General features: G+C 47.9%; 1 protein-coding gene and 2 long non-coding RNA genes across 12 annotated transcripts; 1 reads left to right on the forward strand and 2 right to left on the reverse strand.

Moving 5' to 3' along the window:
- Positions 1–460: 460 nt before the first annotated feature.
- LOC147360892 (uncharacterized) lies at positions 461–2,958 on the reverse strand. Of its 2 annotated transcripts, none has more exons than XR_015139486.1 (3): positions 2,770–2,958; positions 929–1,196; positions 461–636 (listed from the first exon to the last, which is right to left on the reverse strand). It is a non-coding gene; the product is annotated as an uncharacterized LOC147360892 (long non-coding RNA). The 2 variants fall into 2 exon arrangements; XR_015139485.1 differs by having other exon boundaries at positions 461–652; positions 2,770–2,920.
- Positions 1,032–11,590, forward strand: LOC147360893 (uncharacterized). Of its 3 annotated transcripts, none has more exons than XR_015139483.1 (3): positions 1,032–1,156; positions 4,242–4,361; positions 9,989–11,590. It is a non-coding gene; the product is annotated as an uncharacterized LOC147360893 (long non-coding RNA). The 3 variants fall into 3 exon arrangements; XR_015139482.1 differs by lacking the exon at positions 1,032–1,156 and adding an exon at positions 1,626–1,764; XR_015139481.1 differs by lacking the exon at positions 1,032–1,156 and adding an exon at positions 3,058–3,196.
- Positions 8,647–24,905, reverse strand: LOC147360894 (uncharacterized). Of its 7 annotated transcripts, none has more exons than XM_086333808.1 (6): positions 24,803–24,905; positions 23,488–23,572; positions 22,538–22,629; positions 15,956–16,082; positions 15,463–15,558; positions 8,647–10,806 (listed from the first exon to the last, which is right to left on the reverse strand). In XM_086333808.1, exons 4-6 carry the CDS (start codon positions 16,074–16,076, stop codon positions 9,119–9,121), a joined length of 1,905 nt encoding a protein of 634 aa, XP_086189934.1. In that variant the 5' UTR covers positions 16,077–16,082; positions 22,538–22,629; positions 23,488–23,572; positions 24,803–24,905; the 3' UTR covers positions 8,647–9,118. The 7 variants fall into 7 exon arrangements, with proteins under 7 accessions (XP_086189934.1, XP_086189933.1, XP_086189930.1 ...); XM_086333807.1 differs by having other exon boundaries at positions 23,488–23,663; XM_086333804.1 differs by lacking the exon at positions 22,538–22,629.
- Positions 24,906–25,222: the final 317 nt, after the last annotated feature.

Below are 25,222 nucleotides of genomic sequence, written 5' to 3' on the forward strand. Positions count from 1 at the left end.
CCCCCTAGAAATGGGTACTGAGACACTTTGGGGCAGAAGAGGGTGGGTGTTCACTGGGGACCAACACCTGTGAGAGGATGAGGTGGGGCAGGTCAGGGGGCGCTGCCGGTGGCCACGCACACACCCACCTACCCACACCCTCACCCAACCGCCCCCCAGCCGCCACCACCTGGGCTGCTCTAGTGGCCTCCCCACAAGGCAGGCGGCCGGCGGCTTCCCCTCAAGGGAAGGTCCCAGAGGGTGAAGCCGGGTCCAGCTGTTGATTTGATCACCTGTCCCAGGAGCACCCACCACCATTCCCATGGCTCCTGCTGTGCTCAGCTCCCCAAGGTGTGAGAGGCAGGACCATCAAGAGAGGCGGGAGGTTGGTTCAAGATGGCAGACACATGTACACCCATGGCTGATTCATGTCAATGTATGGCAAAAACCACTACACTATTGTAAAGTAATTAGCCTCCAATTAAAATAAATAAAAATTTTTTTAAAAAAAGAGATAAGGACTTTGAGGGGCCACGTTGGGAGTAAGTACACAGAATGAATCCAAGTGAGTCAGTGAGAAGTTGTCTGAAGAAGGAGGCTCTGTCCTCAGTCAGCAAGCTCCAAAAAACACTTTCCTTCCTTTTCCACCACGGTTGCCTAAAACGGATGGTTACTGTGTAGATTAATATAGAAAGTATATGTCAGCGAAGTATTCAGAGTTAGCTGTTAGCTCTTTCCCTGGCCATTTTCTTAGCTATGTTAAGTGGACATTTATACAACAAACAGATCCGGATTTGGCTCCTCATGTTGAAGAAATTAAATTTACTACCTGCTCATCCCCCGGTGCTCTCAGGCCTTGGACAACTTCCTCATCACGGGACAGGGGACCCCAGGCTTCTTTCCAAGCCCTACCGCCTCCCCGCATCCCGAGCCTCCTAGGTACGCCCACCTGTCCCTGCTCCTGCCGTGATGACGTCACATGTGTGGATGGGGTGGGGGTTGGACAACCAGGTGAAGGAGGGGAGCACTCACGCCCCTGCCTGGCTCCTGAGCTGGGACCTCTTATCCCGCCCTCAGACTGGGCCGACACCACCCATGCTCCTGGTTCTCCGGCCTCTGTGCTCAAACTGGAACCAGGTGGCCAGCTTCCCTGAGTCTCAGCTGCGGACATCAGGAGGTGAGGATTCTCAGCCTTCACGAGGAGCGCTAGCCAGTTCCTGTAATAAATCGATCCCTATTATAGTGTACGTCTATCCCATCGGCTCTGGTTCTCTGGAGAACTCTTGACTCGTGCACTGCTTTAGTCTACTGTCCTTTTTCTTTGATATTCAGCCCCGTTTTCACTCTTTTTCTTTCTCAAATGGGGGTACAACATGCCAGGGACCAGGCGAGACAGGCTGGTCCAAGGTGATTCCCAGTGAGTCACGTGTATGGGAATACCAAGGGGTGTTGCTTCTGAGACTGGATTATCTTATGCGGCAGAGGTGACAAGAGCCTGTGATGTCATTTAAAAATAACAGTAGCAATTAATTGATTTAATCAAAAATTTAATCAAAATTTAGTCCCAGGTGGGCCTAACCTAATCAGTGGAGCCCTTTAAAACAGTGTTTCAAGGTCAGAGACCCGAAACAGCTGAGTCTCTTGTGGTTTTGAAGAAGCAAGCTGCAGGTGGAGGGGCTGATGGTGGCTTCCTGGAGCTGAAGGCCGCACCATTGGGAACTGAACTTGGCCAGTGACTAGTGACTGGGCTTTCTGTCAATAAGCACTTGGTTCCAGTTCTGAAAGGTGAGGCTCACGACTCCAAGCACAGAGCCTAAGGCCCAACACATGCTGTCACCCACAAATCAGGGAGGGCAGGGGCTGTAGGGGCCTGTCTCCCCTCGGGCCGTCCCACCCAACGGGCCTGGAGACGCAGGTTCCTCCTGCCTGAGGGTTGCCAGAGGCCCAGCAGGGCCGGGGTCTCCTCCCTGCAGCCTCTCCGGCCACCCCCAGCTGCAGGAATGCTCCAGGAGTCCCTACCTCTGTCAGGGTGTCCTCAGGCCGCAGTCCTGTGACCAGGGTGGCCTCAATTGCTGCTCTGTGCAGATATTAGCGCTTGGTCTCTGTCCCCTGCGGGCACTGAGGACCAGTCCTTGAATCTGCTCTTTTCACTCCTGTCTTGTCCCTTTTCTGGGGCCTTTGGCCTCAGCGCTGATGGGCTTCCAAGTCACTTTGCTTGGCTCTCTGTCACCGTTCGCCAGGGCAACCCCAGTGCATACCCTGTGGGGGCCAACCCCCCACTCCACCTGTGCCCAGGTCACCCAAACCCACCGGCTGGCATGATGCCTGCACTTCGGTCCCAACCCTGCTACCAAATCCTGGCCCTGCCCTTGCTCAGGCCTGGCCTCCCCAACAACTCTGGTCCCTCTGCTTCCTTCCTCCTATCTTGCCTGTGTCCTGCTCGTTACAGGCACCCACAACTGTCCTCGTGAGAAACCCAAACGCTCTTCCTGAGGTGCCCAGGTCTCCTGGACCAGCAGCCTTAGCCATCACCACAGCTTCTCTGGTTCTGCTCTGAGATCCCACCCGGGCCCCAGAGCGTTACCTGACTCCTCAGCTCCAGGCTGGGAGGCTCCTACCCCAGCCCCTCTGCCCCTCCCTCTACAGAGATGACCTGTCCAGTCAGTTCTCCCCAGTCACATGCCTGTCTCCCCAGAGACCAAACATCTGCAGGCATGAGATTCTGGTACCTCCTTCCAGTCCCCAGCATGGGGCAGTGACACCATGGGTGATGAGTCAAATCGACCTCACCTGCCAGCACTAATCAAGGTTGTTTTAAGATCTGCTTGTCCTCCAAGGGGCTCGGAACCTAGACAAGACGTTGGCCTGAGCTGTTTTCCACGGACTTGGAGTCAGCCGCATCTGTCTGCGCTCAGCCAGCTAAGCTGGGTGGGCGCCAGCATCCCCGGGATGACCTAAGGGAAGTGGGAATCTGAAGCCTGGTTCCACCTGTGCAGAATGAGGCTCATCATACCTTTCCCCAATCACCACTCCCTGCGTTTCAGGCCGCCCTGCTGCCTGACTAGTTATCCTGTAAATACTCAAGTCCCTTGCCTTTGTGGAGGCAGGTCTGAGGTTTGTTCTCCCATCTCCCTGCTCGGTGGCTCTGCGAATAAACCCTCTCTGCTGCAGACTCTGCTTTGATTTCCTGCAAGTCTAGCAAGATGAACATGGTGGGGTAGGTTCTCAGCAAATAGCTGTTGAGAAAATTCACTGTATCTTTGAGTTCGGGCAAAAGAATCTTGTAGACAAACCGCAGGCTTTGCAGCAGGGGGTATCCTGGCTGTGGAGTTTGAGAAACACATTTGTTGTTGTTTTTTAATCAGATAGTTCGGATATAAGGTTGTAAAGAAAAATAAAAGTATGTGTGTCAATAGACTAGAAAATATTTGATATCAAATCTCATAATCTACAAAACTTCAGAATGTTTTACATTTCAAATAATATCCTGGTTATATGGGTTTATAGGTTGTTATAAAACAGGTAACTGTGTTTTATCTCTTTAGGCACATTTACAACCAAGGTGTATATTTAGGCTTCATCAAATTTTGACAGACTAAAGTGAAGAAAATGTGAAAGTCGCTCAGTCCTGTCCAACTCTTTGGGAACCTAGGGACTATAACAGTCGATGGAATTCTCTAGACTGGAATACTGGAGTGGGTAGCCTTTCCCTTCTCCAGGGGATCTTCCCAACCCAGGGGTGGAACCCAGGTCACCTGCATTGCAGGCAGATTCTTTACCAGCTGAGCCATAAGGGAAGCCCAAGAATACTGGAGTGGCTAGCCTATCCCTTCTCCAGTGGATCTTCCTGACCCAGGAATCGAACCAGGGTCTCCTACATTGCAGGCAGATTCTTTACCAATTGAGCTATCAGGGAAGCCCGATTTACTAATTCTGTTACTGGAGATGATTTATTGTTTCTGCAAACCATTACATGCTTATTGTAAGAAAATAAAACAGTGCAGAAGTCTCAAGTGAAGGAGGGATAGTTGTACCATCCAGAGAGTTTTCTAGATGTCTCTGTGGGTAGACTACTTACATACATATCTTTGTTCACTAATAAAGTTGAAATCTATTTTCTTGTTTTAAAAAAATAATTGTCTTAGTTGCTAAGTCATGTCCAGCTCTTTTGCAACCCCATGGACTGTGGCCCACCAGGCTCCTCTGTCCATGGGGATTCTCCAGGCAAGAATACTGGAGTGAGTTGCCATTTCCTCCTCTAGGGGCTCTTCCAGAACCAGGGATTGAACCCACATCTTCTGCATCGGCAGACGGATTCCATACTGCTGAGTCACCGGGAACCTCTGTGCCCAAAGACCAACATCCTGATTTTTTTGCTCCAGGTACCAAGAAATCTGTTCCCTCTTGGGGAAATATCCCTCACTTCTCTTACTCTCTCCTTCAGATTCTTTAAAATCAGGATCAGCTTTTACAGGGAAAGTGAAATTATCCAATCAAAAGGTGTTGAGGGAGCATTTAGTGTGTGCCTGCCCTATGGGGCGGAAAACTTCAGAATATTTCAGACATAAAGAGTGACCCGGTGTGTGACGACCTGCTGTGATGTTGAGAGAGGATGCCAGATGCAGAGAATTTAAGGCTCCCACATGTTAGCAGGTTTGTCCCTTACCCAGTGGCTCAGGAGGTGCCCGGGGAAGGTCACCAATTAAAACTGCAGCCAGGTCTAGTCATCTGTGTCCAGTCACCCTGTCCTGTCAGCCTCTCGGTGCTACAAAGGGCTTTAACCCTCTCCCTTCATTTGAATCCCATGGCATGTCCTCTCTGTGGTAGGATGTGGGCAAGGGTGCGTCCAGCCTTGAGACTTACCTCGTTGCTGAGACTTGACACAGGCTGACATTTCCTACTCGTCCGATTCAAAGTTCTGCATGCTGGCCTCACACTTGGTGGAAGTGCAGTGTTTACACAGAGCTTGTCTGTACCTTCGTGCCCTCCTGAAAACCTGGTCAGACGTCCAACCTCATGTTCCCACATCTCCCCATCTTCCAGGGAACGAAAAAAAAGCATCTCAGAATCTTACGGTTTTGCTGTTTTATTGTTCTTATCGTTTCATTTACGCACCCCACCCCCAAATGGATGCAAGGGCTTCCCAGGAGGCACACTGCTAAGGAATCCACCTGCCAGCAAGAGATGCAGGAGATGTGCATTCGACCCCTGGGTCTGGGAAGACCCCCTGGAGAAGGAAATGGCAACCCACTCCAGTATCCTTGCCTAGAGAATTCCATGGACAGGAGCCTGGGGGCTACAGTCCATGGGTTACAAAGAGTCAGACATGACTGACCATATACGCCTGTGGCTACAGCTGTGTACAAGCAAGTGTAAAAGAAGGCCTAATTAATAGTGACAATGGTAGGGCAACTACAGCACTTGTCTAACTATGGATTTTCAGTGATAAGCTTACCTATATATTCTTTATTCTTTTTTGTTGGTGGTGGTGAGTTGTTTTCTTTTTTTGCCATACCTTGAGGCTTGTAGGATCTTAGTTCCCAGACCAGGGACCGAACCCAGGCCCCCACAGTGGGCGTGCACAGTCGTAACCACTGGACCACCAGGGAATCATTTTTTAACAAATAACTCCAGATATGATTTATTAACCAATAGGCCATGAGAAAGTGCCATTGAATGGAGTTTAGACAGATTCCGAATTTGCTGCTATTTTCTCAGGGAATATAGCTGAAAGAGTTTTAGAGAATCTGAAGCAGAGACATAGGTGATTAATTCTCTTCTTGGGTACAGAAGCAGCAGGCAGGGAGGCTTGGCATTTATACTGACTCAGATACAGGCAGCTTCACCACTGTTTTTATAACATCTAGATTCAAATCACGAGGAATAAGGAATGCCATTAGTCAGGACCTCAGCCTGAGTCAGTTGGCAAGTTTCTCTCTTTAAAAAGAACACAGAATCTGCCTGAAAGGCAACAGATTGCCTGTGATGCAGGAGATGTGGGTTTGATCCCCCAGCCAGGAAGATCTGGAGCAGGAAATGGCAACCCATTCCAGTGTTCTTGCCTGGGAAATACCATAAACAGAGGAGCCTGGAGGGCTACAGTCCATGGGATCACAAGAGTCAGACATAACTTAGTGATTAAACCACCACCACAATGTGAAGGGAATGTCTGAAAAGGCTCCTTCAACTCCACTAGACAACATGAAAATTTACCAACTAAGACCTAATCATCCCTTGGTTCCCACACCACATTCTCAGGGCGGTGGGCAGCAGGGTTACTTTTTTCAGAATGGAAACCACCATTGTTTACTCAGCAATCTGAGCCCTGGTAGGAATCTCTGCAGTTCGATGCATGGAGAGTGGAGACATGCTTTAAAAGAGAGAGAGAAAAAAAAAGAGCTACAGATGCAGCTGGAAGCATATGGTGGCCTTCAGGTTTGAGATAAAATAGCAAAAGTAGAAATGTGTGCTAGCTTTGAAAGATATTTAATGGCTGACTTGAAACAGGCCAGGCATCTTACCTTTTCTCTCCTACCATCTACATCCAAACCTGAGTAATAGTTATTGTCAGGCTGTTTTTTTTGTTTTTTTAAAACGCTTTCACCAAGTTTCTCCCGTGGTTTAAATGCCTCAGTATTTTATTTTGTCCCTTTCCTTTATAATTCCAATTCTAGATTTCTCAAGGTGGTTTTTGAAGCCCTCCAGGATTTGACCTGACCATTAGTAACAATTTATCTTACTTCCCTAATACACCCCATAAAGTCCAGGCACAGGAGTCTCTCTCTCTGGAATCTATAGCTGTTGTTTTCATACCTAAAAATTCTCCCTCCAATTTTTCCTGGGTTTGGCTTTCTCTCCTCTGACTTTCCAGGTCCTTGTTGTCATTCCTTGATCCTACAGGCAGTTCCCCACCTTTGATGAGAACATCCCTGGCTACACCTCTCCTCTGTGCAGGCAGCCCCTCTGGCTGACCGGGAGCACCAAGAGACAGGGGCACAGACACGGCCTTTCGCTGTGGACTGTCCTGGTATTCCATAAGGACTGAGTTGTTCTTTTCTATAATACTGTATGCAGCTCGAGAGCAGAGATCAGAATACTACATTTTGCTTTCTTTTTTCTCCCCAGACTGACATTATAGAGCCGGGCACTCAGTCTGGCTGGCCAGCAGGGTGGCTACACCTGCTTCTGAAATGTTTGCTTCCACACTTAACAGATTAATAAATAGACACTCAGAGGATTTAGCAATCCAAACAATCAGCTCTGATCTAAAAACAGAGCAAAGCCTCTGGTTTCTCAGAACCATTTCTCTCATTCGAGTTGCTTCCAAGTATGACAAAGAATTTGCTTTGGAAAACTTAATTTTTTTTTTTTTTTTTAACAATTGAAATGCTGTCACTGCCAGTTTAGGGTTTTACCAAGTATGTGTTGTGCTTTATCTTATGTCGGCAATTCTAGGTCCCAGATATTTCTTTGGCCCCAGGTTTTTATTTTTCCTCTAATGACAAGATTTGGGTGGGTTAAGATTTAAAATTTTTAATTGAGGTGAGATTCAGGTAATATAAAGTTTACCATTTTGACCATTTTTAAAGTATACAGTTCAATGGTTTTTAACATTTCCAATGTTCTGCAGCCATCATTACCATCGAGTTCCAGAACATTTTTATTACCCACAAAGGCAGTCCTTTATTGTTAATGGGGAACAGTCATCCCCATTTCCTCTTCTCTTAGTCTCTGGCAGCCACTATCGTGCCTTCTGTCTCTTTGCTTTGGCTTATCCTGGATATTTCATATAAATGGAATGTTTGCTAAACTATTAACATGATGTATTGATTTTTTTTTTCCTATGTTGAGCCAGGAAACCACTCAGTCACAGTGTGAAAATCCTTTTCATATGCTGCTGGATTTGGTTGCTAATACTGTGTCAAGGGTTTCTCCGTCCATATCCATAAGGGTTAGGTGTCTGTAGTTTCCCTGTGTTGTCTTTGTCAGGTTTTGCTAGTAGGGTAATACTGGCCTCACAGAATGATTTAGGAAGAGTCTTTTTGGTAAGATTTTGAGAATGGGTGTTAATCCTTTAAATGCTAGAAGTCGCCAATAAGGCCATCTGATTTCAGTCTTTTTTGGAAGGTTTTTGATTACTAACTCAATCTCCTTCTTCGTGTTGGTCTGTTCAGATTTCCTACTTATACATGATTTACGTATTTAGATGTTTGTTCATTTCTTCTAGGTTAACCAGCTGACACACAATTATTCGTGGTGTGTTTACCCTAACTCTAAGCAGTAGCAGTGGTCCTAACCGCTGATTTGATTCACCAAAGGCAGAAGTGGAGACGTCTGAGAGTGAGGAGGAGGCAAGCCAGTAGGGGGCTGCCACAGGAGCTGGGAGAGAGTGGGGAGGGGGCTGCAGGTGAGAGTAAGCGGCTTAGGGGAGGTCGTGTTTCCTGGAAGACCTCCTCCCTCGCCCAAATCCCCTGAACACAGTTCCAGGATCCTCTCCCTCTACAAAGGACCAGGCTGTCCAAGAATCACAGACTGACTCAGTTCTTATGCCATCCAAAGCACTGCATTACTGCGGAACCTTGGCCTCAGAAGCTCGAGATTTCTGTACCACCCCTGATTCCCTACCTTTATAGGTGGGTGAATGAGAGAGGCAGTTGAGGCCACAGATTTGTAAAGCAGCAGAGTTTTATTAGAACAAAAGGCCCCAAACACGACAACTTGAGGTAGATGAAGTAAACTGAGTTCAAATGACCAGTTAAGGAATGTGTTTTCAAGAAGAGCGTAAAATGTTTTGATTTAGTCTGTGCTCTTGGATGGAGAAGGCAATGGCACCCCACTCCAGTACTCTTGCCTGGAAAATCCCATGGACAGAGGAGCCTGGTAGGCTGCAGACCATGGGGTCCTGAAAAGTCCGACATGACTGAGGGACTTCACTTTCACTTTTCCCTTTCATGCACTGAAGAAGGAAATGGCAACCTACTCCAGTGTTCTTGTCTGGGGAATCCCAGGGACGGGGGAGCCTGGTGGGCCGCCGTCTATGGAGTCGCACAGAGTCGGACACGACTGAAGCGACTTAGCAGCAGCAGCGCTCTTGGAGTGGGTGAGGGGGTCAGTAAGGATGCTCCGGCGGGGCCTCGGGTCAGACTGAAATGGTGTTCTGTGGCCGGCACACATTCCTCCTATGTCTGTTGAGGTGGGACTTCTGGATGAAGCCTTGCCCGCACCCCTTGCACATGTGCGGCGTCCTCCCCTGGTGTGTCATCTGGTGGAGGATGAGGTGTTTCTTGTGGGAAAAGCCTTGGCCACACTCTGTGCACAGAAAGGAGTTCTCTTCCAAGTGTGACCACTTGTGCATGAGCAGGGCGGACTTGTTGCCGAAGCCTCGCCCGCACCGCCGGCAGTTGAAGGGCTGCTCCCTTGTGTGCGTGCTGCAGTGCCGGATGAGAGCCGACTGGTGGCGGAAGCCCCGCCCACACTCCCTGCACACATACGGCTTCTCCCCGGAGTGCGTCCTCTGGTGTTCCACGAGGTTGGACTTCTGGCTGAAGCCTCGCCCACATTCCACACACACCAGGGGCTTCTCCCCCGAGTGCGTCCTCTGGTGTCGGATGAGGTTGGACTGCTGGCTGAAGACACGCCCGCAGTCCTTGCACACGATGGGCTTGTGCCCGGAGTGCGTGTTCTGGTGCCTATTGAGATGGGACTTGAGACTGAAGCCCCGCCCACACACCCCACACACGTAAGGCTTCTCCCCGGTGTGTGTGCGCCTGTGCGAGATGAGGGTTGAATTCTGGCTGAATCTGTGTCCGCACACGCCACACACATAAGGCTTCTCCTTCAAGTGTGTCCTCTGGTGGTTGACGAGTGTGGACCTCTGCCGGAAGCACCACCCACACTCCTTGCAGGCATACGGCTTCTCCCGTGTGTGTGTCCTCTGGTGCTTGATGAGGTTCGACCTGTCGCTGAAGCCCAGCCCACAGTTGCCACACACGATGGTCTTCTCCTTCAGGTGTGTCGTCTGGTGCCTGATGACGGCTGACTTCTGGCTGAAGCCTTTCCCGCACTCCTGGCACACGTAGGGCTTCTCCCCAGAGTGTGTCCTCTGGTGGACGATGAGGTTCGACTTATCGCTGAAGCCTCGCCCGCACTCACCGCACATGTACGGCTTCTCGCCGGAGTGTCTCCTCTCGTGTATGATGAGCTTCGACCTCTGTTTAAAGCCCCGCCCACACTCTCCGCACACGAGGGGCTTCTCCCCGGAGTGTGCATTCTGGTGTCCGTCCAGGCTCCTCTTTAGACTGAAGCCCTTCCCACACACCCCACACACGTAGGGCTTCTCCCCGGAGTGGATCCTCTGGTGACTGAGCAGGTTTGTCTTCTTGCTGAAACCCAGTCCACACTCTCCACAGTTGACAGTCCCAAACCCCAGGACTTCGACCCTCTTCAACAGCCTGTCTGTTTCCTCAGGGGTCCCCATTTGTGCAGGGCCGGCCTCTATCTCCATACCTGGGACCCCACCCCCAGAGATGACTGGCTGCCTCTGGGGTGGCCTGGGGAATGCTTCTACAGTACTTTTCTCTGTCTTTCCAAACAAAGGCCGGGCACCTTCTCCCTCCTGCCCTTCCACTTCCTCGATCCAGGCACTACCACCAGCGGCCTGCTGCTGCTGGTCCTCCAGGCACAGGTCTCCTGGCTGGACGGGATCTTCGGCATACAGGCACGTGAAGATCCAGGGTGGGGGACTACACAGCACCTGCTGCATGTGGAATTTCTGACTGCAGAGATCCGGAGGGCAGAAAGGACAGAGGTGGAGTTCTGGCTTTGGTTCTGTGGCAGAGAGAAGAGTCTGAGTCAGAACTGAGACGTGGAGCCGCCAAAGCAGTTCTGCCTGGTCTGATGGTTAAGACTCCAGTCCCTGTTCTTCAAAATGTTTACATCTTCAGGGCCACCCAGCAAGACTTCCTGCAGAGGACCCACTACAACGACCTCCTAACGCACAGCCACCCAGTGACACAAACAGGGTCCAAAGGAATTGTCTGTGACCAAGAGAGCTCTAACCAGAGGACCCACATGGAAACGTCTTTCTCTTTCCCTGTCTCCCTGGGAGGATGGGGTGGAAGAAGAGAGCTGTCCCTGCGCCTGGAAGACCCTGGTGTAGGAGGCAACACAGTGGAGTGGTTAGATACCACATGTGAGACACCTGAACCTGGAGGGTCCCGACTCACGCACAAATACTTATTAGAGGCCTACTCTGGACCAGAATTCCCACAAGGCAGGGCTTCCCTGGTGGCTCAGACAGGGAAGAATCTGCCTGCCAATGCAGCATACACAGGTTTGACCCCTGGGTCGGGAAGAGCCCCTGGAGGAAGAAACGGCAACCCACTCTAGCATTCTTGTCTGGAGAATATCCATGGACAGAGGAACCTGCAGAAGAGCTGGACACAACTGAGTGACTAACACTTTCTTTCACTTTCACTTTCGGGAGGCTTTCAGCAGTAGACAGCACACACACGGTCTAGGCTCCCCAATGACTGGTGCCACGGATCAGTTTGAGTCTTGTTAATTTCCATAATTAACCAAAATAAAAATGGCACCAGGAATCAATATAAAAGTTTTCTTCTCATAGTACCTCTCGTAAGGAGATGTCAACACTGAACAACTTGCTTCAGCACCGCTGGTTCTACTCAGCTGGCGGAATGCAGGATCACATAGTCTGAGGAACCAGGTCCAGACCTCACTGCATCTGCCTGAACACTTGCATTCACTGATGAACTGAACTTTTGAAAACCAACTGTGTATACATCTACATTCTAGAATTATTCCAAGAGTAGAGAATGCTACTGTATTCTGAGACAGGGCCTTCAAAGAGGTGATTAAGGTTAAAAGAAGTCATAAGGCTCTAATCGATATGTCTGGTGACCTCCCTGTAGGAGGAAAGCCAGGATGTGCAGCCTCAGAAAGGCCGGGTTAGGACAGAGTGAGGAGGTGGCCATTCAAAGTCCAGGAGGGAACTGCCAACACCTCTGCCAACCAAGAACTGCGAGCCTCCAGAAACACAGTAAAACCTTTTGCTTCTGCCATGAATTCTGCTGCTGTGTTTCAGCAGCCTGAGCTAGGAGAGATGCTGCTTCTTCTATCTTGAGCTCTTCCCTAAGTGCCTCTGTACCTGCCCTACAGTCTGCCCCTAAGTAAGTCCCATGAAATCCATCAGCTGTTCCAGTAAATGTGAAAGGGCCAAAGTCCCTATTCAAAGATAACAGTTGATTTGGCAGAAAATGCAATAGCAGCTACATGACACCGCAAATCACATTAGATACCATACCAAAACTCTCTAAAAAACAAAGAGCCACAGCAAAGCAGGTGCTAAGACTAATAAGAAATAATAGGATTGATATGTAACACACGACTCTATTTAAAATGGATAACTGATAAGGATCTACTCTACAGCACAGGGAACACTGCTCATGTTATGTGACAGCCTGGATGGAAGGGGAGTTTGGGGGAGAATGGATACATGTATATGTATGGCTGGGTCCCTTCACTGTCCACCTGAAACTATCACAACATTGTTAATCAGCTATACATCAATGTAAAACAAAAAAAAGTTTTTTAGAAAAAAATGAAAGTTTAAGGAATATAATGTGGAACAAAAGAATTTTAACATTAAAAACTTCATTAATGAATGAGATAAAATTGTCATGAACCTTTACATGCCTAACAGTACACTGAAGTGAAATATATAGCAAAAACTTCGAAAGAAATGGAGGATTTGATATAAATTACAATGACATTGGCGAGTAATCTGCTATGACTCTTTCATTCCATTCAGTCGCTCAGTCGGGTCCGACTCTTTGCGACCCCATGAATTGCAGCACACCAGGCCTCCCTGTCCATCACCAACTCCTGGAGTTCACCCAAACTCATGTGCATCAAGTCAGTGATGCCATCCAGCCATTGCATCCTCTGTTGTCCCCTTCTCCTCCTGCCCTCAATCCCTCCCAGCATCAGGGTCTTTTCCAATGAGTCAACTCTTCACATTGAGATGGCCAAAGTATTGGAGTTTGAGCCTCAGCCTCAGTCATTCCAATGAACACCCAAGACTGGTCTCCTTTAGAATGGACTGGTTGTATCTCCTTGCAGTTAGGGAATACCTAATAAACACATGTATATACACATTCAGTTCAGTTCAGTCACTCATTCATATCCAACTCTTTGCCACCCCATGGACTGCAGCATGCCAGGCTTCCCTGTCCATCACCAACTCCTGAGCTTGCTCAAACTCATATCCATTGAGCTTGGGGTTGCCATCCAACAAGCTCATCCTCTGTTGTCCCCTTCTCCTCCTGTCTTCAATCTTTCCCAGCATCAGGGTCTTTTCAAATGAGTTCGTTCTTCCCATCAGGTGGCCAAAGTATTGGAACTTCAGCTTCAGCATCCATCCTTCCAGTGAAAATTCAGAACTGATTTCCTTTACACTGGACTGGTTGGATCTCCTTGATCAAACTGTCCAAGGGACTCTCAAGAGTCTTCTCAAACACCACAGTTTAAAAGCATCAATTCTTTGGCACTCAGCTTTCTTTATGATCCAACACTCATATCCATACCTGACTACTGGAAAAACCATAGCTATGACTATATGAACCTTTGTCAGGAAAGTAATGCCTCCACTTTTTAATATGATGTCTAGGTTTGTCATAGCTTTTCTTCCAAGGAGCAGTTCAGTTCAGTTCAGTCGCTCAGTTGTGTCCGACTCTTTTCGACCCCATGAATCGAACGAAGCACGCCAGGCCTCCCTGTCCATCACCAACTCCCAGAGTTCACTAAGACTCACATCCGTCGAGTCAGTGATGCCATCCAGCCATCTCATCCTCTGTCGTCCCCTTCTCCTCCTGCCCCTAATCCCTCCCAGCATCAGAGTCTTTTCCAATGAGTCAGCTCTTCGCATGAGGTGGCCAAAGTACTGGAGTTTCAGCTTTAGCATCATTCCCTCCAAAGAAATCCCAGGGCTGATCTCCTTGCAGTCCAAGGGACTCTCAAGAGTCTTCTCCAACACCACAGTTCAAAAGCATCAATTCTTCATCGCTCAGCCTTCTTCACATCCGGTCCCATCACTTTATGGGAAATGGATGGGGAAACAGTGGAAACAGTGTCAGACTTTATTTTTCTGGGCTCCAAAATCACTGCAGATGGTGACTGCAGTCATGAAATTAACAGACGCTTACTCCTTGGAAGGAAAATTATGACCAACCTAGATAGCATATTCAAAAGCAGAGACATTACTTTGCCAACAAAGGTCCATCTAGTCAAGGCTATGACTCTTAGCAGACCAAAAACAAGGATATAAACAACTTGAAAAATGTAAATGATTTCTATTATATATGCTATTTCCCTTGATTTAAGACAAAATTAGCTAAGCCTTCAAATTTGATAAAACTGAGAAATAGAAAATCTCCTACAGAAAAAGAAAACATACACTTTTTATTATGAAATTGTCAACAGTATTTTAAAAGCTAAAAAACACACAATTCCCTACAGTTATCTATTCCTCTATCATTTAAAAAGAATGCCAAGTCAAAAAACTCCCCAGAAACTCCACTCTTTCCAATTCTCTACCCCCCAAGCTAACCACTGATCATGGTGAATAATAATGCAGATGTCTATGTTCACATATACATGTTGACACAGTCTTTCACACAAACCCAACTATGTAATAAACATTGTTTTGCAATTTTTCACTTAAAAATGTATCTTCTAAGTATCTGCTTTTCTGTTAAAGAAGGTAAAGGAAAATCTGCTCTTCATTAATGAACAATTAGGAAGCATCATCACAAAAATGGAAAGTTATAAAAAAAAAAAAAAACAGGCTCAGTAAACTGTGGGACAATGTAAAATGGACTAATACACATGTGAATATCATTCCAAAAAGAAGGAAACAGAAGGGAACAAAAGAATCATGAAAGAATCATGTCCAAAAATCTCCCCAATGTGGCTCTAACCATAAATTTATAGGTTCAAAAATCTGAGCACACACTATGACAGGAAAAATAGTGACATTGCAGTCAAACAGCTGAACACCAAAATACAGAAAGCTCTGAAAGTAGCTAGAGGTTTAAAAAGTAACAAAAAAACAAAGCAATAACTGTGGAAATGACAGCTGATTTCTTATCAGAAACAATGAGAGGCCTGAACAGGGGAACAGTATCCTTAAAGTGGTGAAAAAATAAGCCAATCTAAAATTCTAATCCAGGGAAAATATCCTTTTAAAAATATAGGAACAAGAGCCACCAGACTATGTATGTGGGAGAGAACTAAGTGAGGCAGAGATGGCAAACCCAGTACAGGGAGACGAGACACCAGGACGCTCGGGTGCCGCTGCAGGTCTGGAAGGAGGCCAGGAGGGCAGTGCATACGGTGAGCGGCCAGGGCCCGGCAGAAAGACCTCCCCACCCCCAGCCCTCTGAACCACCCAGGGTCCCTACTCACCCAGGCAGCTGACGGGCGAGCATTTCCTCTCTTCTCTCCAGGTCTCCTTCCCTTGCTCCAGCTGGGTGATGAGTTCTGGTTTAGAAAACGGAATGCCTGCTCAGAGGAAAAGAGAACAAGATGGTTGCAGGTTATCCTGCACTCAGAGCCACACCAGGGGGGAGGATTTCTAAAGGTGGTGGGGAAGATGTGAGAGTGGTGAGCTCCCCCAGGGAAGGGAAGCCAGGATGGGAGTTCACTGACCCGACTTCATGCTGTGAGAGAACACCTCCCTCGTTTACAAGAAGATACTGACTAGGAAGAGATGCCAGGCTTACCAGAGAGCCTGCGGGAGGAGGCTAGAAATGCGGAGTATCACACACATATACACACCTGTACACGTTTATAGAGTGTCTCTGCTTTGGAGTCCAACCCAAAGGTAAGGCCAGAAAGCAAGAGGGCTGCTCCAAGTTGCCAGCAGTCAGGACCCAGGTCCTAAGAGATGCAGGCTTACCCAGTGAGACCAGGTTGCTGTAGTTCTCCAGCATCACCTCCCGGTACAGGGACCTCTGAGCAGGGCTCAGCAGCACCCACTCATCCTGGGTGAAATCCACAGCCACATCTCTGAATGCCATGTGTGCCTGTAACACAAAACAGCCCTGTTCACCCGGGAGCCAGCCCTGCCCAGGCCTCAGGGTAAGGGGCAAGGGGGAGGCGGCCCAGGGGAGGCAGGTGAGATCCTGCCTTTCACCCTGGTGCTCTGTATTCCAAGATCTTTAAAGCCCTGTCACCACCTGGGCAGTGGCACTTGTCAACACGTTCAAGGTCCTAGCTGGGCTGATTTGGAGAATACATACAAAAATAGCCTGTAACTTTCAGGAGCTTTATGTTGAGGGAAAGCGCCAGACTTTTGAGTTTTAAGAATTTAAAAGAATAGTCTGAACCACGGTATTAGTGTTGAAGCATCCGAATGACTGAGGTTCACACAATTCAGTTATGGCAATGACCAAACACAACTCAGTCCCTCCCTGAATCCCACAGCCCCTCCGGCCCTCCTTCCCTGAGAGGCACCAACCAGCACGGAATGGTCAAGAGCACGAATTTGAACCCTACTGCCCTGGTTTGGAGCCCATCCCAGCCATCAGCTAGCATCTCTGCTTTTTCAACTGTGGGTAGCAGTCCACTAAACGTCCTGTCCCACACTGTGGTGCTCAGGGTGGGCGTCCCTGCCATTCAGCCCAGAATTCATCTCACATGCCATTCTCACACCCTGCCCAACTTTACTGCCTTTATCGCAACACTGTTTCAAAGTGGAAAGCACCCTGCAACAGGGACATCAGGAGAGGTTTTCACAAGAGGCCCAGGAACTTGGTCTTGAACGAAGCACAGGAGTCTAGGGAAGAGAAATGTGCCAGGTGTTCCCGATGAGGTGTATGGGGAGCACGGAAGAGGACACCTGCGCCAAGGAGGAGAGGAAGCCTGAATCCCGGGACGTAGGACCACTCAGGAGGAATAAAAGGCACTAAGTGGGAGAAATGCAGAACAGGTCGAGCGTAGGACAGCTTGTGGGTTTTAAATGATTGTAAAATATACATAAGCATTTTACTATTTTTACCATGTGAAGTGTACATTTCAGTACATTAAGCATGCTCGCACTTAATGTGGTACAACCATCACCACTATCCATCTCCAGAACTGGTTCATCATCTCACGTTGAAACTCTGTGACCATTAACCACAATGCCCTTTCTCACAAACCCTGGTAACCAACCATCATTTTACTTTCTGTCTCCATGCATTTGGCTATTCTAGGTATCCCAAATATGTGAAATCATACGGTGTCTGTCCTTTTGTGTCTGGCTTATTTCATTCAGCGTAATGTCTTCAAGTTTCAGCCACAGACCAAAGACATACAGATGGCCATGAGACACATGAAGAGAGGCTCAACATCGCTAATTGTTCAGTTCAGTTCAGTCACTCAGTCGTGTCCGACTCTTTGCGACCCCATGAATCACAGCACGCCAGGCCTCCCTGTCCATCACCAACTCCCGGAGTTCACCCAAACTCATGTCCATCGAGTCAGTGATGCGACCCAGCCATCTCATTCTCTGTTGTCCCCTTCTCCTCCTGCCCCCAATCCCTCCCGGCATCAGGGTCTTTTCCAATGAGTCAGCTCTTCGCAAAAGGTGGCCAAAGTATTGGAGTTTCAGCCTCAGCATCAGTCCTTCCAATGAACACCCAGGACTGATCTCCTTTAGGATGGACTTGTTGGATCTGCTTGCAGTCCAAGGGACTCTCAGGAGTCTTCTCCAACACCACAGTTCAAAAGCATCAATTCTTCGGTGCTCAGCTTTCTTCACAGTCCAACTCTCACATCCATATATGACTACTGGAAAAACCATAGCCTTGACTAGACGGACCTTTTTGTTAGAGAAATGCAAATCAAAGTACAATTCACACCAGTCAGAATGGCCATCCTCAAAAAGTCCACAAACAATAAATACGGGAGAGGATGTAGAGAAAAGGGACCCCTCCCACACTGTTGATGGGAATGTAAAATTCGTAACAGACCCTCTAGAGAACAGTATGGAGGTTCTTTAAAAAACTAAAAATAGAACTACCATATGATCCAGCAGTCCCACTCCTGGGCACATATCCAGAAAAATTCATAATTCGAAAAGATACATGCACCCAGTGTTCACTGCAGCACTATTTATTATAGCCAACACACGGAAGCAACCTAAATGTCCACCAACGGAGGAATGGATAAAGAAGATGTGGCACAGCCTTCCCCGGCGGCTCAGTGGTAAAGAATCCACCTGCATTCACACAGTTTCAGTGGTAAAGAATCCTGTGAATTCAGGAGACACGAGTTCGATCCCTGATCCGGGAAGATCCTACAGGCTTCGAGCGACTAAACCCATGTCCTGCAACTACTGAAACTGTATTCTACAGCCCGAGCTCTGCCACAAGAGAAGCCACTGAAAGGTTGTTGTTGAATCACACGAAGACACCAGGATTCTTGGCCCCGGGAAGAGAAGAATTCAATCCGGGGCCAGAGACGAGGCTTGACTGCTCAGAGCTTTTGTGTAATAAAGTTTCATTAAAGTATAAAGGAGATAGAGAAAGCTTCTGACATAGGCATCAGAAGGGGGTAGAAAGAGTACCGGCTTGCTAGTGTTAGCAGTGGAGTTATATACTCTGCAATGAATCCAAAGAATGTCTGGAGGTTGTAAAGACCTCACCAGACCTACTCCCATAATTTACATTTTAAGATAACAGAATTAGCCAGAAGGTTTAATCCAGAGACTGTCCTCAGGCAGGATACATCCTTGTAAAGACCAGGTCTACTCCCATAATTTACATTTTAAAATAACAGAAGGTCTAATCCAGAGAGTGTCCTCAGGCAGGATACATTATTGTTATATAATCCTAAGGAATGTAGAGAAGGAAAAAAAAGTTTCTCCTTTCTTCCTCCTTGAGAATTCCAGACCCCTCTCTCCTTGGGGACCCCGAGACTCCTTATCAACCTGCCTAGGAAATGACTCTCTCACCACCTCAATGAGAAGCCCGTGCGCCACCACTAGAGAGTAGCCCCCACCTGCCGCAGCCAGAGAAAAGCCCAAGCAGCAGTGAGACCCAGCACAGCTATGAATAAATAAAATTTTTTTTAAAAATGTAGTACATCTTTGTACAATGGACTATTACGCAGCCATATAAAGAATGAAATAATGTCATTTTCAGCAATATGGATGGACCTAGAGATTATCATACTAAATAAAGTAAGTCAAACAAAGGCAAATATATCACTCATACGTGGAACCTAAGTTTTTAAAATGATATAAATGAACTTATTTATAAAACAGACACAGACTCACACACTTAAAAAACAAAATCTATGGTTACCAAAGGGGAAATGTGTGTGTGTGGTGGGGGGAGGAATAAATTAGGAGTTTGGGATTAACATACACACACTACAATATATAATATAAAAAGTACATAGACAGGTAACCAACCAGACCCTACTATATAGGACAGCAAACCCTACTCAATACTCTCTAATAACCTATATGAGAAAAGAATCTGAAAAAGAATGAACATACGTATATGTATAACTGAATTACTTTTCTGTACACCTGAAATTACCACAACATTGTAAATCAACTGTACTACAGTAAAAATTGGGGAAAAAAGATGACCTGAATCAAAGTATGAAGGGCCTACAAAGTACCAGGGAGAAGCTGACACACAGCCAACAGCTTCAAGGTATCTTTCTACCGGAAAAACTATCAGGCTCTGAAGAATAACAAGAAAACTCCTAAGTGACTCTAGATAAAAAATATACCAGACTTCCATGAGACTTTTCAAAATCGTCATTCAACTCACGTGCACTGCAGGTGGGAATGTACAATGGTGCAAGCACTATGGAAAACAGCACAGCAGTTCCTCAAAAATGTAAAAATACACATTAGCATATGATCCACCAATTCCACTTCTGGGTATTTCCCCAAAAGAATTGGAAGCAGGGACTTGAATAGATATTTGTACACTCACGTGAGCAGCGTTACTCACAACAGCCAAAATGTAGACGTGACCCAAGTGTCTATCAGTAGACAAACGGATAACACAGTAGTGTGTGTGTGTGTATGTGTGTGTATGTATATAATGGAATATTATTAAGCCTTAGAAAAGAAATTCTGACACATGCTACAACATGGATGAACATTAAAGATACTATGCTAAATGAAACAAACCAGATACAAAAGGACAAATGTAAAATTCCACTTATATGAGGTACCTAGAGTAATCCATATAGACAGAGTACAGCGATGGTTGACAGGAGCTAGGAGGAAGGGGAAACTCAGTTATTGTTTAATGGGGATAGAGTTTCATTCTGAAAAGTTCTGGAAATGGAGAGTGTGAACAGTTGCACAATAATATAGATGTACTTAATGATACTGGACTATAGACTTAAAACAGTTAAGATGGTAAGTCTTATGTTATATATATTTTATGACTTTAAATGCATGGCAAGAATATCATTCAAAGCAATAAGAAAATATTTCGGGGACTTCCCTGGTGGTCAAGTGGCTAAGACTTCGCACTCCCAATGCAGGGGGCCTGGGTTCAATCCTTGGTCAGAGAACTAGACCCCACATGCCACAACTAAGACCCAGCGGAGCCAAATAAATAAATTTTTTTTTTTTTAATTTCACCAAGACAGAGTGCCCAGAAATCTAAGACTGGCTGAATATGAGGAAATTCATTACTGTATATTATAGGTATTAATGAACTGGACCAAGGAGAAAAAACATGATTGCATTTATACATGCTGAAGTATTCTTTAACAGAACTCATCCAACATCCAATTCACTGTAAGACTAATGATCCATAGAACTTTCATTTTGAATTTTAGACTTAGAAGTTGCAAAAATATGAATTCCCATGTAACCTTAATCCAGTTTTCTCTAATGTTAACATCTGAGAAAACTATACTACAATGATCAAAACCAGATTAACGTTGATTATTATTACTATTTTCTAAACTACAGCTCATAACCACATTTCAACAGGTTTTTTCTACTAATGTCCTCCTTCTTCTGGTCCAGGATTCAACTGAGGTTCTCGCACTGCATTTAGCTGTCATATATCTTTAATCTCCTCCAATCCTTCTTTCATGAATGACATTTTTGAAGAACAGCCCTCAATTGTGATTTATCAGATTTGACAAGAAAATGATTAGAATGACCCTAGTTCACTTTTGGCTAGATTGTCTCAGAAGTCACGTATCCTTTTCATACCCCTTGATAGGAGTTCATGATATCGGTATGTTTTACTACTGATGATGTTAACCTTGATCACTTGGTTAAGGCAGCGTCTGCTGGGTTTTTTCATTACAAAGTCACTCATTTTGCCTTTATATTTAATACACATCTTGGGAGAGTTACTTTGAGATTATACAAATATCCTGTTTCTCTTCAACCTTTTACCAAATAATTTTAGCATCACTTTGTGGGAGCTGTCTTCAACCATTATTACTGCAGTGTTGACCAAATGACAATGTTCTACCCCTTCTTTCCTTTGAAATTCATTAGCTGGAATTCTGTAAGCAAGAGTTGTCCCTTCTCTTTTTTTTAAATTAATTCATTTATTGTTGGCTGTGCTGGGTCTTCATTGCTGCATGCAGGCTTTATCAAGTTGGGCAAGCGGGGACAACTCTTCGCGGCAGTGTACAGGCTTCTCACTGCGGTGGCTTCAGTGGTCATGGAGCACAGGCTCCGCTGCTCCACGGCATGTGGAATCTTCCCAGACCAGAGATTGAACCCATGACCCCTTCACTGGCAGCCAGATTCTTATGCACTGTACCACCAGGGAAATTCAAGAGTTGTCCCTTCTTATTTACTTCAGTGTGGATTCATAGCTCATCCTAGGGGTTATATTAGAATATTATCACTATTTTGCTGCTCAAATTATTTCATCAAACACTGGGTGCTCCTTCAGGCTGATCTCATCCCTGCTTTCACCCACAAATGTGCGACAAGGGATGCTGTGCCAGTCACAGGCTTAAGTCTGTATGCTCTCAGAGGGCCCAAGGCACCAGGTTAAGAATATCAGCACCCCTGCTAGAGGGACCAAACAGAAGCAGAGGCCCGATACCATGTGGAGAGGGTGTGGGGCCTAGCAAAGACGACACTGGTGTCTTCACCTGCTTAGGCTAACCCAGTGACAGGAACTGTATCGATGGCTCAAGAGGAGCAAATGAGGTACCCTACCCTCTAACAACCACCTCCTGGTCCAGTGGGAAGGTCAGACAGTCATGACACAGCTTAAGCCCTGGAGTCCTGAGCCCCAGGGTCCCACCATGAACAGGGAACCTGGGAACACTGCCGGGGATGTGCAGGCTGCTCTGCAGGAGGAGAGCATCCCAGCTCATCACCAGTTGACACAGAAACAGAAATGCTCGCGGAAACACAAGCAGACAAGGAATATGCTTCTGTGCAGCTGTAAAGCAGGGTCTGACCAGGCTGGGAGTCGGGGAGGAGACTGAGGAGGAGACTTGGAGAAGCTGGAGGCATTAAAGTAATTCTAAAAATTACCTAGGCATTATGTGCCCCGCACTGTAACTGCATTGCTAGGGTTATCTCCTCCAACATCCCCGGGAGGTGGACACCATTCTGATGATTCCCATCTGGCAGATGAGGAAAAGAAGGCTCAGGGAGGTGAAATAACAAGCTCAGGGCCACACAGCTAGACATGGTAAAACTGAGATTTGAACCCAAGCATCCTGACTTTGGAGTTGGGACAGAAGCAGACGATTAGGAAGGTCTCTTTCTAGCAGGCTGAGTGCCAAGTTCAGTATGTGGACGTCAGGTGCCCAATGCAAGAGGCAGGTGGGGAGAGGGACAAGAAGGTGGAGCAGAGACAAGAGTGAGGGCGGAGCAGGAGTGAGGACCAGAAGGAGAGGGGTCCAGGGCACAGCGTATGTGCTGCTGAGAGACAGGGCAGGTGAGCCTGGAAAGAGCAAAGAGGCCAAGCTGCGGGTGTTCACTGAGGTCCACAAGGTCAGAATCGGGGGGAGGGCCAGACACAGGGACACTGTCCCCCGGAATTCCTCCCCGGCCACACACCTCCCCTCTCCTGCCTCTGAACAGAGCTGCTCTGACTGAAACAGCTATTCATTCCCTTGAGTGTAGTGATGACCCTGTGGTTATTTTACAGGAAGCTCTAATGTTAGAGCTGCCTCCTGAGGTAACTGCAGGGGAGATTACAGGACGGGGACACAGGCAGTGAGGGCCTCGCTGGATGGAACCAGAACAGAAGGCCGAGGCCTTCACAACAGACAAGCCTGAGAGTGCACAGGCCTCAACACACCACAAGGATGGGGGAGGAGGGGGTGGTCAAGGAGGACACAGAGTCTGAACAAGAGTCCCTGGGACAGCAGCCACCCCTACCACAGACCATGTCCCCTGGGGAAACCAGCTGGGCTCTGACCCCCGGGCGGGGCGTGCTGGGCACAAGATGTCAAGGCTGAGCGAAGGAAACCCACCTTTGGTTCAGCACACGGAAGGCGAGCAGTCCCCACGTGAGTCCGGGCTGTCAGGAGCCCTCCCCTCGCCCACCAGGCTTCCTCTCTGGGCAGCACAAGAGCAGAAAGGTTCAGGAGAGTCACTGGAAACTCACGCCCTTAGGCTTTCCTCTTCCTTAAAGGCATCAGGAATGGACCTGTCACAGAAGAAAAGGCTGCGGGCAGCTCGCTCAGAACACAGCCTGCCCCAATAATGCTGCCGACACCAGGCCTGAGCTGACCCACTCTTGCCTCAGACCTTCCTAAGTAAAGTTCTTACTTACTGGGCACTTAGGACTGTACACATCAGAGACAGTTCCAGGCACAGAACCATCTTACTTCATTCTAGCCTCACAACCCAATGGAGTATGATTTATTATCTTTATTTTACAAATGAGAAAACTGAAGCACAGTGAAGTCAGTCCCTTATCCAAGGTGACACCGTTACAAAGTCACAGAGTCTGGATGAAGCTGGCAGCCGAGGCTACGCTCTTCAAGTAGGGCAGGGACAGTGAACCTCTGTGGGTTGTAGGCTTCTCAGTGTGCCATTTTGAGATGAATCAAGATTGCTCCCCAGGTGACAAGGGTTACATCTGGATGGTGGGTCTGTAGAGTTCTATTTATTTCTGTCTAAAATCCCTCCTTAATAAAACTTTAAAATGGAACTCAAAATCCCGAAGTCCGGAAACACCGGAGCCCTGCACATTCGTGACTGCTGGGGTCAACGCAGGTTTCCAGGACCTTTGAGAAACTTGCCCAGTGGGCCTCAGACAACCTCTTCCTCCAAGGCCTGAATCCAGGGGTGACCGGCCAAAAACACACCCAAGATTGCTGCCAAAGTGGCCCGTTCCACACCCAGCCCATCCCCAGGCACATGATGCCCACGGCAAACCACCCACCAAAACTCCTGGCGGCGGGCTGGCGCTCATCCCGGCAACTGGGAAACATCAGGGCTCCATGCCAACTTACTCAACCCTCTGGCCCCCAGGGACTTGGGGATAAAGGCGACACGCCCACCCCCCGTCCCCAATCATCATCGCTCTTTCGGCCAAGGCCTAACGTGTCCTCACCCACAGAAGCCCCGGGACGTGGCTGGATTCCGGCATCCGCCACCACTGGGCATCACGGCTGAGCTTCGCTCACGTCCATCGAAGATGCGCGCTCACATCCCAAATATGACATCCGGGAGGGCACGGCCTGAACCGCGACAGCGCGTCCCGCCGCCGCCTCCTCTGCCCGGCACCCGCACAGTCCCCAGCCTCAGGCCCAGCCAACAGCCCAGACTTTCAAGACCTACCTTTCCATGCAGGGAAGGGCACGCCTGCAGCTTAGAGCCCCACGGGCGCCACACTCACCAGCGAGGAACAAGAGTTCACTCCAGCCACCAGCTGGGCTAGGACGCTAGGACTACACTACCCAGAATCCTGGGCCTAGCGGCGGGACTACATCTCCCAGGATGCTCGGCGCGCCCAGAGGCCTCTGAGGGAGCTGTTTCTCAGTAACATGCCCTTGGGAGAATGGCCACTGTGGCGCCTAGATTTCCGCCCCGCCCCCTCTTTTACAGAGGACCCGGGGTGAAACGCCTCTCCTTCAGTGACCACTTCGCTAACGCCTCCGCCTTAAAGAATACACTCCCCAGTGACCCCAGCAGTGACTCCTGCCTCCGGTGCTGGGCCCACCCCTCGGCTGGCGGAAGTGATGTGCTCGGGGAATCTCC

Source organism: Bos grunniens, chromosome 13 (genome assembly GCF_055505025.1).
Source record: "Bos grunniens cultivar Pamir isolate PY7600 chromosome 13, Bosgru_T2T1.0, whole genome shotgun sequence".
Taxonomy (NCBI): Eukaryota; Metazoa; Chordata; class Mammalia; order Artiodactyla; family Bovidae; genus Bos; species Bos grunniens.